Genomic DNA, 12,221 nt, shown 5'->3' on the forward strand with positions numbered 1-12,221 from the left:
TATACTGAATTTGCCTCACACTAAGATTCTATAACCTGAGCACAAATTTCCCATCTCAGACTGGCACTCTTCTGTACAAGCCAATAATGAAACACACATTCCTCTGGGTTATGAAAATCGTCCAACATCTTCCCAATACAAAAAAGGAGATAAATATTATTTTCTACTTGGGAAGTGCAGCACCATTGATCTTGAACTTCCACGTCCTTACTCTGAAATACATCGGTGAATTACATCTGAAATAAACATAGGACATAGGACTTTAGTATCATCTGCAATGGCGAGGGTCTATGAATGACAGACCCTAAATGCCTGGACATGGCCCTGCAGACTCAGTCTTCGCCTGCGTCTCGCTGAGGAGACGGAGGTGGCTTGTTGAAGGTCACCGGGTGAGTGAGTACCAGTTGAAGGTCACCGAGTGAGTGAGAACCTCTCAAGGTTCATCTTTCTACTACTAAAAACACCACACTATCGATTCTATCTCAATCTTAAAATGTGAAGAATAAAATGGGACATAAACTGTGATGTAGACTCTGACTGGCTGGAGGAGTCTAGAGCAGTTTTATTGAGGGGTAATATCCTGCAGCCGTTCAGAGAACGAGGATGAGATGAAGCCGAGGGTGTGACTCCCTGCTCAGCCACGCATCTGTGGCAGGTCATTTAACCTCCCAGAGCCTCAGTCAAGATTAACAACAATTCCTTTCTCATAGATCTGCTAGGAAGATGAATTTAACAATGTGTATAAAGCATTTAGTACAGTGCCCGCCTCATTGTAAGTACTCAAAAAGTACCGTTGTTGGATTGGGGTTGTAAACATTTCTACAAACATACAGAACTCTCTGTTTGATGAACATCTGTTGGGTTTCAATGCAGCCTACTGTCTCCAAAGTAAGTGGTGCTATTTTTATAAACCCACAACATTAAAAAGTCATTACTAGCAGTGCTTAAGTATATATGTGTGATTAATACCTTCCACATCTCTGCTTTGTTTTTTCTCCCCAGCTACTCATCCTGGGTGGATAATTTTAATTCCAATAAAACCTTGGATTATTATTATCAGTAATAGTGATGGCTTAGCTAGAGAGCTTCTAGAGCTTGGGAGCCTAGGGCTGGTGCAGATGCAGATATTATTTGTCTGCCCAATAATCATGCCTCTCTCCCTTGTTCCCATTAGTACTGCCAACCTCCCACAGTAGAAATTTTTCTCTTACTATCCACTACTTACTTTCACAGTTTCCCTGGCAGCTGTGACTCAGTTCTGGCCACTGAGGCCTGAGGAGGCTTCAGGAAAGATTTATCCTCTGATGAAAACAGATGGGGACTTCCCTGGTGGTCCAGTGGTTAAGACTCCACACTCCCAATGCAGGAACTTCGGGTTTGATCCCTGGTCAGGATGGCTTAAGCAGTAAAAAAATCCACCTACATTGCAGGAGACACAGAAGACATGGGTTCAATCCCCAGGTCAGGAAGATCCCCTGGAGGGAAGACATGGCAACCCACTCCCGTATTCTTGCCTGAAAAATCCCATGGACGGATGAGCCTGGAAGTCCATAGGGCCACAAAGAGTTGGACACAATTGAGCACACACACGCAAAAAAATGACACACACATGGAAGATCCCACAGGCTATGCAGCATGGCCCAGCCTGGCCCCAAAATAAAAAGAAATAACTAAGTAAAAAGAAAAAAGACAGACACTACAGGAGAACAGATTTATCACTGCCCTCTCTGTGTCCATCCCTCCCCCCATATCCACCAGCTCCTCCCGCCTTTGAATGAGTTTGGAGACACTTGTGATATCCATCACAGAAGAAGCTATGTTCTGTCTATGAGGTCGCAGGTCTGCAATTTAAAAAAACATAACATACTAAGAATGGGAGAAGAGAAGGATGGATGGAACCTGGTTCCTGATGATACGGCTTGAGGCACCAACTCTGGGTTGGTACATGTCACATAAGATAATTGAATGTCTTTACTGCTCAAACCACTGTTACTTGCAGCCTAAAGCATTCTAATTATGGGCTGAATTGTGCCCCCACCCCCACCCCATCCTAATTGGCATGGGATAAACTGTGCCCCCTGTGGTCTGTCTCTGTCTCAACCTCCTCCATCTGCCTCTCTTCCCAAATTGTGAGGCTGGAAAACCCCCGATGTGCTGGACTCAAGGGCAGCAAACCTGGAGGATGGCTGGCTAGAGAGGAAGGCTGAAGCAAGACTCAAATCATTCATACTTGTGGGTCCCTGGTCAGAGGGAAAAAATCGTGGTTCCACTAAAACTAGAGAGATTTGCACTTTCATATATTGAATTTCTCACCTCCACTACCTCAAAATGGGACTATATTTGGAGATATGGTCTTTAAAAAGTTTGATTCAAGTGCACTGAGGCTTCTCAGGTGGCCCTAATGCAATCTCACTGGTGTACTTATAAGAAGAAGAGATTTGGACAGACAGACATGAGGGGCACATTTACAAAGAAGCCTGAGAGAATTGGTTGCCAGCAGCTCTGGACTGCAGTAATATTAAAGGAAGTTCCTCAAGGCTGAAGGATTGAAAGATACGTGATGAAAGTGGATCTACACTAAAGAATGAAGAGCCTCAAATAAGCAGATAAACATAAAAAACTTTTCCCCCTGTTTTAATTTCTTCAAAAGATCATTGTTTAAAGTGAAAACTAATAACCATGATTTCTGAGGATTATATCTGTAGACATAAACCATATGATAATAACAAAAAGGCTATTATTTGGAATACCTCCCTCTCCCTTTTTTTTGACCATGCTGTATGACTTATACGTAGATGTAAACCATATAATAACACAAGGATATTATTTGTAACACCCCCTCACTTTCTTGGGGGGCCATTCTGTATAACTTTCAGGACCTTAGTTCCTCAATCAGGGATTGAACCCAGGCCACTGCAGTGAAAGTGCCCCGTCCTAACCACTGGACTGCCAGGGAACTCTCTGCAATAAACTTTACAAAAGAGATTGTTATAGATAAGACTTCTGCCCCCTCCCCCCAAATTCATATAGTGAAGCCCTAACCCCAGGGTGAGAGAGGGCCTTTTAAAAAGTAATAAAGGTTAAATGAGGTCAAAAGGGTAGGACTCTAATCCAACATGAATGTTGTCCTTATAAAGAGAAAGAGACCACAGATGCATGCACACTGAGAAAAGACCATGTAAAGAAACAAGAAGAAGGTGATCACCTTCAAACCGAGGAGAGAAGCCTCAGGAGAAATCACACCTGTCAACAACCTCATCTTGGTTTTCCAGCCTCCAGAACTGTGAGAAATAAATTTCTATTAAGCCATGCCGTCTGCAGTATGTTGTTATGATAGCCCCAGGAAACTGTTACAGGGATCTAGTATACTATTTATTATCATGAATATACAAATACTAGGGCAACCACAAAAGAGAACAGAACTTACAAAAGACTGACCGAAGGGTAAACTTTCACGTAGACACGTTTATAAGGAACTCAGAGCCCAGGTATGCACTAGGAAGACCATGGTGATTCACTCTCTGCCCTGTGGTCTGTCTCTGCAAATCACTGCCCAGCCTCCTCCATCTGTCCCTTTTCTCAAATTGTGAGGCTGGAAAGCCCCTGGTGTGCTAGACTTGGGGGCAGCAAACCCAGAGGATGGCTGGTTAGAGAGGAAGCCTCAGGCAAGACTCAAATCATCCATACTTGTGGGTCCCTAGTCAGATATTTAAACCTAGAGAAAAAAATCGTGGTTCTACGAAAATCAGTTTTACCTATCATCAGTAGCCGGCTTCCCGGGTGGCTCAGCGGTAACGAATCTGCCTACCAGTGCAGGAGATTTGGGTTTGATCCCTAGGTTGGGAAGATCCCCTGGAGAAGGAAATGGTAACCCACTGCAGTATTCTTGCTTGGAAAAGCCCACAGGCAGAGGAGCCTGGCCGGCTACAATCCACGGAGGTCACAAAGTGTCAGACACGACTGAACGACTAAACAACAATCATCAGTAGCAGACCATTATCATTCAGTCTACTCCTCTGTCCAGAGGTCCTGGCACCTCCAGGCATCTATCCTGTTCTGAAGGGGCCCCTCTCATGTTGTAATTGGTGAGCAGTAGAAAATGGAGAGCAATTTTCTAAGAATAATGGAGACCATTATTCTTCAGACCACTATTATTCTAGGCCACTATCAGAATGATCAATTAAAAACTAACCAGAATTTAGAAATAGGGAAGAAAGTCTCAAGTACTGACACAACTCGAAATGTAAAATAAAGCAAAAGGAGGAGGAGGAAGAGGAAGTGGAGGAGGGGAGAGGGAGGAGGAAGTTAGAAGCAAGACCATTAGAAAGAAAACTGTTCTCCATTTTCTACTGCTCACCAATTACAACATGAGAAGGGCACCTTCAGAACAGGATCAATGCCTGGAGGTGCCAGGACCTCTGGACAGAGGCGTAGACGCAAGGAAGAGAAAACAGGCCACTTGGCAACTCAAGAGTCTTGAGCCTGGGGCTCCTCCCGACAGGTCCCGCTCACCCAGGTCAGTGATCAAAGAGACATGAGGTATCAAGTCAGCAGCACACCAAGGGATGAGGTCAGCACTGCCAGTGATTCGAAATCTAGATTGTGAACAAATGTACACGGGGCAGGCTCCCTGGTAGCCCTCCTTCATGTCTTTCAATTCCTGAGTCTATTTGCGGGACGCCACAAGTGGTTTTGGTTATTATTTTTTGTTCCTGACCCGGCTGTTGGTCAACATTTTTCAACCCGGGGAGGATCTACTTGTCTAAACTTCGTTATTTCTTAGGATGGGTACACAGGTGTTCATTTGAGCCATGCTCCTGTCAGTCATCTTTAAACTTTAAAGCTACTCTATTACTTTCAAGAGACTTGCACATTCAACTGCCAAAAAACACAGAACACCTACAGATACCTGCTGAATGAATTATCTTTAGAGGCCAAGACATTAAAACTGTTCTCCCAGGCTAGGGGTTTTCAATCGGCTGGGTGTCAGTCCCTGGGGATAGGGTGGGAGGGCTGTGAGGTTTGCTAGGAATGCAAATTCCCAGGCACCACTTTGTGATAACACAGTAGGTAGGGCCCAGGAATCTGCCCCTTTTGGATCAGGCTTCCCAGATGATTCTAATTTGCAGTCATGTTGGGAGCTATGGCCCCAGATGAGCCCTAAAATAGGGCAACATGTGGGACAAATTCAAAGTTTCATTTGAGAGATCACCTCTGTGGCTGCTCATTTAGTCGCATCCTCAAATCAGCCCACTCAGGGCACAGAGGGCAGGGACCCAGGAAGTTCCTTATTGACACAGAGTCTCTCACCTTAACAAGAAGAGCAGCTGCTTTTTCAAGAACCTTCATGTGTTCCAGGCCATAAAAAGCAAGGGAGCAAAACAGCTACACAGAGGCCATCGCTGAAGGCCAGGAGAGGTCTGAGTTCACCACCTCTCCCAGGTATATTCGGTGAGTCACCCGGGGCCTGTCTCTGCACTAAGGCAGACAGAATTCCATCACTGAGTCTAGACTGCTCTACCCTTCCAGGGTGGGGATAGTATTGAATCAAACACCAGCCATTTCCCAGAAAACTACTTCATCTTTTTAAAGAGAGGAGAAGGGGGAGGGAAAAAGGAGTTTTTTACGGATCACAGAGGGATGGAATCAGGTATTGGATTTATTTCTTAAAGGTCTGAGTCATCAAAGATTGTTCTGAACTTTGCAACCTCTGGCCAACACTGGACCGGCACTTTTTCTCAGAGGACAGTAGCATTTCTATAGAATCCCCTTGTTGCATTTCTATAAAATTCCCTTGTTCCCATCTATGTGTGTATAACAGAGCCTACACACAATTCAGGAAGCCGGAGATGGGAAAAGATGAGGACAGTGAGGGCTCCACAAGCGCACACACAACCTCTGTCTCTTTCACTTTGGTTGACAGTCGTTATTTGCTGCTGTTCAGTCGCTCGGTCGGGTCTAACTCTTTGCAACCCAATGGACTGCAGCATGCCAGGCTTCCCTGTCCTTCCCTGTTTCCCAGAATTTGCTCAGACTCGTGTCCATTGAGTTGATGATGCCATTTATAAGTCACGTTTTAAGGAACGCTTTTTTGGGGGGGCTGCATCACACAACACATGGGATCCAGTTCCCTGACCAGGGATCAAACCTGTGCCCCCTTCATTGGAAGCACAGAGTCTCAACCACTGAAACCCCAGGGAAGACCCAAGGAACTCATTTACTGAAATAAAATAACAGTCAGGAGTGGAGAAGGCTTGAACTAGGTGAATTTGGCTTGAAGGAATAAGAATCAGGCTTAAACAGGGTATTGGCCAGGTGGCGCCTTTCAAATGTTCACGGTGTCCTGTGTGCCCTGCGGAGTGCTGTGATCCCGGAAGAGTTAGCTCCAGGGGACAGTCCTGGAGGTAGCGTCCCTGCCTTCTACAGCTGAGAACTCTCACAACTTTCCCTGAGGACAGCCGAGGCAACTTTGAGACACCAAGGGCAGCAGAGACATCATTTCCTGTCTGGCTTGGAATACCTGGTTTCATCCATTACCTGTTTCAAATAAGAGCCCCCACAGGTGAAAGGGCAACCCATTGCTCACAAATGAACTGTAACAAATCTTTTAAAAATTTCCCTCATGTAAGGGAAGGGTTACTGGATACCCCGGCTCTTCTCCTGCCCAGACACATAAAACCCAGGTGCCCTGCTCTGGTTCATTTCTCTTCAGCAGCAGCAGCAAGATTTGCCTATATAATCACACGGTCCTGCAGCTGGGAATCAGTGCGTGTGTGCGCGCATGCTCAGTTGTGTCTGGCTCTTTGTGACTATGGACTGTAGCCCACCAGGCTCCTTAGTCCAGGCGATTTTCCAGGCAAGAATACTGGAATGGGTTGCCATTTCCTACTCCAGGGGATCTTCCCCACTCAGGGATGGAACCCAAGTCTCTTATATCTCCTGCATTAGCAGGCGGATTCTTTACCACTTTGCCACCTGGGAAGCCCAAGAATCAATGAAGCTGTGCTACATGCCTGTTCTTCTCTGGGCTTCTCTGGCATCATCAGAGGCAAAAAAGGAAAGTTCATGTTAAAAGCACATGTGGCACAAATCACCACTCTTACTCTCTGCTCCACTATGTACAAACACCATCATCTTGAAATGACAGTAATTTGGCCAATCCAACAAAGTTGACCACTTGCTTTGGCACATTGGATATAAAGAGAGGAATATCCTGCTTAACTGACAACAATTCTGTAGTAGAAATATATATCCCCACTTTTTAGATAAAGCAACGGGCTCAAAGCTTAAGTAGCTTATCCCAAGTTACTCGGCCAGTAGTAGCCGAGATATGAACAGCTGATTCCATCAGTATCCTGTGAACCAATCACTTTTTGACTAAACTAGAAGTCATCTTAACTCCCAGTGTTAAGGAAATGACAACAAGTGGAAATTTGGACTTAATTCCATACTCTGTTATTAAAGAAAGAAACCCCAGTGTGTTTATAAGTTAGCTTGGGTTGATCCTGGGAAGGCCCATTCCAGTGATCTCTCACCCATTTTTTTCTTTCTTTTTGGTGGGGGAAGATGGCTGCATGCCTACCACTCAGTCACCTTGAGTGAAATATCTTCATGTTTGACCAGCAAGAGAACAATCACCCATCTTGTTCTATGTAAAAAAGCACAATACAGAAATTCCCTTGTGGCCCAGTGGTTAGGACTGTGCACTTTCACTGCTGAGGGCTCGGGTTTGATCCCTGATCAGAGAACTAAGATCCCACAAGCCTTGCGGGTGGCCAAAAAAAAAAAAAAAAATACAATCCTGGGAAAACAAACTTAGTGATGTCCATCCAGCTTTGCAGCTGGCTCTGGTGGCTCAGCAGTAAAGAATCCATCTGCAATGCAGGAGATGCAGGTAGACACGCGTTCGATCCCTGGGTCGGGAAGATCCCCTGGAGAAGGAAATAGCAACCCACTCCAGTATCCTTGCCTGGGAAATCCCATGGACAGAGGAGCTTGGAGGGCTACAGTCCACCGGACTGCGAAGAGTTGGACATGACTGAGAATACACACACACAGTGAATCTCTGCTACCTTGGTTCTGAACCATAAACACTTGTTTCCAGAGAAAAAGCAACTGCTCTCTAAAAGGATGGGTGGATGTTGTTTGATTATTGTGGAGCATGTGACACTTTAAAACAAGTTTCTCAGGTAATTCCCATGCTTCACATGCAAGACCAAGAAAACAAAACCTGTGGACTCAGGTTTATTGCAATTATGCCTCTGGTCATTTGAAATAGACATCAGAAGTAAGATGCTTGTTTCAGCTTCTTCTTCTTGAGAAAATATTTTGAAAATGGTTCATCTACTATGCTAAGGAAGTGCCTTTACTTTCCTTTGTGAAACTCAGAATTGTGAACCCATCTTTGCACTATCAATTTACCTTCAGGGACCTGTTCAAATATTTTGTGCATGTCACCAGTCATCTTGGATCCCAGGCCCTGGTGGGAACATGAGAGGGTTGCAGAGTGCCATTCACACAGTAGGAGCTCGATAATACCTGCTGCCTGGATGAATGGAGCCCTGGCAAGCTGGACGGAGGGGATCCACCTCTCAACTTGTATAAGGGCCAATGCTGCAGTCTAAGACTCATGGGCCAGATGGTCCCTAAGGTACCACTTGCCTCTCATTCTAGAATCATCTACGCACTACTGGCAGCTCATTTCCTCCTCTTAAGGCCAAAATGCAGAATTCAAACTGACATTCACTGGTACTACTTAACCTCATTTACATTTTGCAGCAAGGTTCACTGATTCTTTTTCTTTTTACCCTTAACGACTCATCCATTTTTAGCTATTGGGAAGACCCACTGATGGACAGAAGTCTAGAAACTACAATTGGCTCAGACCCCTAGGCCAAAGTTATCAAAACTAGGGCGGGCGGGGTGGGGGGGTGCGGGGGAGCAGGAAGTAAACTGTTTCTCTCTCACAGGGAGACATGAAGGTTGAGGTGTTAAAAGCTCCTTTTTGGTGTTTGCTGAGTTCTTACTGTGTGCATTTGGTATTAAAGGCAGGATGTGGGCAGCATGAGGCAAGTTGAGGTGACAGAAGTTAATCTGGCACCACACAGTGCCTTCTCTCACACTCTGCAGTGGAGCCGATTCTGTGAATGCCAAACTGAGGGAGGCTTTCGCCATTTATCCAGGTTGGCCCTGGGTCAGTGTCCATGGCACTGGGGTTGCACTAATGCTCCTTCCACCTCCATAAGAAAACAGGTGGCCTTTATCTACTATCACCCACCATCCCCTGCCTCCCAGAGGTCACCCCATGCTCAACCCCCTCAATTTGTACCATGCAAAAACAGAGGGGGTACAGAATGGACTCTTCTGCAAGGTGTGGAAGCAAAGCTAAATTCTGACTGAGGACAAACGAAATCTCCAAGAAGGAAATGTGTTCATTCCAAAGGGCTGATCCAAGCAGACGAGGATTAATTTAATCAACCAACTATGAGGTCTCACGAATGCCTGGCACTAAGGCAGTCTCAGCTTCAAGGATCTCCTATTCGAAGTTCCCTAAGTCATAAACCACCCAGAAACTGCTCCTCCCCCCACAAAGCATTTCCTAATGGGTACTGTTTGGATGCAATCATTTCTCTCCACACACCCTTTCCTCTAATTTCAACAGAATAATGAATTGCAGAGAACAGGTCTCATAAAATGCTCTGTTCCTGGCCCCTGCAGTGTGAGTGCACACCCTCAGTTTCTGCCATTCCGTAGGACTCCCAGAATAGCCTGTCCACAACACTCACTACACAGAGGAAGACTATATCCAGTAACATAGAAACAGAAAATTGAGACAACAAAGATAAGTAGATTTTCTAGCTCATGCCACCCCTTTTCTCACTAGATTTAAACAGAACACAAGGCACGAAGATTAAAGTCTCCTTTAAAGAAAAAAATTTAAGGGCCCATCTGTGTAGAATTACTACATTTGGGGGGAACCTGCTTATATTCAATACTTTATTGATCATTCTTAAATTAGCAGCTAATCTAGATGGATATAATGGCTTAGAAGGCTTATTTCTGTTAATGCAAAGACCTTAATACCAAACATTCACTGTCTAAGGTATCCATATTTTACAGGGAGGCAGGTGGTAGTCCATTTTCCTAAACTTTATTTACTCAAATTACAGGTATAAACTCAAAAGCCGAGCCAAGAAGTGGCAGAGACAAGTAGTATATATGGGGCAAACTGGCACTCGCAAAAAAATCTACAAAAAAGCCAGTGTGTCACCATAACTTGCTGACTTAACTCCCCACAACAGATCTAATTAGAAGGTGGCAATACATTTTTCCAGGTGTTTAATTAAGTGTGATAATTATTTCTTTCCTTAAAGACAGATGGAATCATATGTTTACATTTCAAAGCATAATGTTTCCTTAGTTAAAACACTGTGGAAATACTTTTGTGTAACACAGGATTCAAACCAGGATAAAAATACCTGCTGTGATAAGCAGCACTTAAAGTGATTTATCAGCTCTAAGCTTCATATGCCAGGGCACAATGGCAACTCCAAGTCTGCTCTGTTCTGGTTATTTCCTTTAGCTATATAGTTTTGTTTTCCTTATGCCTCAGTGAATAATTCTACTCAATATGCCATTTTCCTGCCAGCATCCCATAAATGAAGTCTTATCAAGAAAGTGGGAAAACTTTATGGGCATCTCTTCTTTCACAGCATGGCAAGAATAAACCGAGAATCACAAGAATTCAGAGACAGTTATAATTGGATGGGACCTCAGCAACCAGGGAATCATTTTACAAGTGGATTACAGTACTGTCCTGCTATCAATTAAATATGTTTTTTAGGGCAGAAATACACCCTACATTGAAATAGTACTGACCTCCCCAATAAAAATTATGTATAGAAGGGTCGAATTATCAGTCTTAAATAGCTCGAGGATTTCTGTTGTTTCAACATTGAACACCCAACTATCTCCTTCCTCCCATGCTTCTCTCAGGGTACTGCTCCTCCGACCCAGTGCTGTGTTTTAGGAAGTCAACTGGGTTTAGCAATACGGTGTTACTGAATCAATGAAGATCTTTTGGCCCCTAAATCCTGTTGGTCAACCTGGTCTTGGACTTGCCTACCAGCCACCCAGGTTCTGAAGGCGCTCAAGTGTTCTTGCATCAGGTGGGGAGCGCGCAAAGACACGAACTCGCGCGCGCGCACACACACACACACACACACACACACACACACACACACTCATTTTCTTCCTCAAAGGAAGTCTCCACCGAACGGTCTCAAGGCAAAATCTAGTCCCTGCCCATTTTACAATGCAGGGTTAGATTACAATCTCAGGCCAGCATCTCGGTCTGCAATCTGGGACATTCTGATAACCGGGGCGGTCCTTTCAACAGCAAGAGCTGTGACCAGGAGGGCGTGACGCGTAGCGGGGCCCCCATCTGCAGAAGGAACGGTAAGCGGCTCAGGGCAGGAGGGTGGAAGCTACGGGGTCATCAGCTCGAGTCGGTAAAGGCTCACCGCTGGAGGTCTCAGATTATCTCGGCGACACAGGAACTGGGTAAAAACTCCGGGGAGTTTCCGGAGCTGTGCGCGCCTGCACACACACACACACACACAAACACACACACAGAGGCTCAGACGCACTCACTCACACCCACTCACATTTACTTCAGAAACTCCCTGTGAACTGAAAGCGTGCCCCCAGGAGCACCCCGCAGCCCAGCGGCCGGGGAAGTTCTGTGAGGGTGTATGCGGGACCGGCGCGCCCGGGAGGCACTTACTCTGAAGAGGGGCCCGGTGGCGCGGGGACGCTAAGAGGCGAGCTGGGCGAGGTGACCGCGCGGAGCTGCCTAGCCGCTTGAACGCTCGCGGGCTCCCGCGGACTCACCAGCAGAGCGCGGGGCAGAGACGGCGGGAGAAAAGGGGCCAGGGGCGGGGCAAAAGAGGCAGGGGGCGGGGACACGAGGAGGAGCTAAAGGGCCAGAGGCGGGGCGGGAGGAGGATTTAGGAGGCTGGGGGCGGAGCTAACCGAGGAGGAGGAGCTGGAGGTCGGGGGCGGAGCGTGCGCGAAGGCGTTCAGGGCAGGGCGGGGAGGAGAACCCGGGTTTCAGAGGTAGTGCCTGGCACTGGGGGTCAGGAGTGGCCAGGGCTCGGGGAAATGCGGAGAAGGGCTGGACAGTGGCCGAGGAGCTGGACTTGAGCTGCAAGGCAAGACCT

General features: G+C 46.1%; 1 protein-coding gene across 2 annotated transcripts in view; it reads right to left on the reverse strand.

The window, feature by feature from the left end:
* Positions 1–11,926, reverse strand: part of TNFAIP8 (TNF alpha induced protein 8) — a 137,509-nt gene extending 125,583 nt beyond the window's left edge. Inside the window, exons 1-2 of one of the 2 annotated variants that reach the window (XM_043912298.1) lie at positions 11,786–11,926; positions 1,226–1,419 (exon numbers count right to left, since the gene is read on the reverse strand). In XM_043912298.1, the coding sequence (XP_043768233.1) occupies position 1,226 (1 nt within the window). In that variant the 5' untranslated portion in view covers positions 1,227–1,419; positions 11,786–11,926. The remainder of the gene's footprint in view (positions 1–1,225; positions 1,420–11,785) is intronic. The other variant, XM_043912299.1, reaches the window with a different exon arrangement.
* Between the last annotated feature and the right edge of the window lie 295 nt (positions 11,927–12,221).

This window comes from Cervus elaphus, chromosome 9, assembly GCF_910594005.1.
Source record: "Cervus elaphus chromosome 9, mCerEla1.1, whole genome shotgun sequence".
NCBI classification, from domain to species: Eukaryota; Metazoa; Chordata; class Mammalia; order Artiodactyla; family Cervidae; genus Cervus; species Cervus elaphus.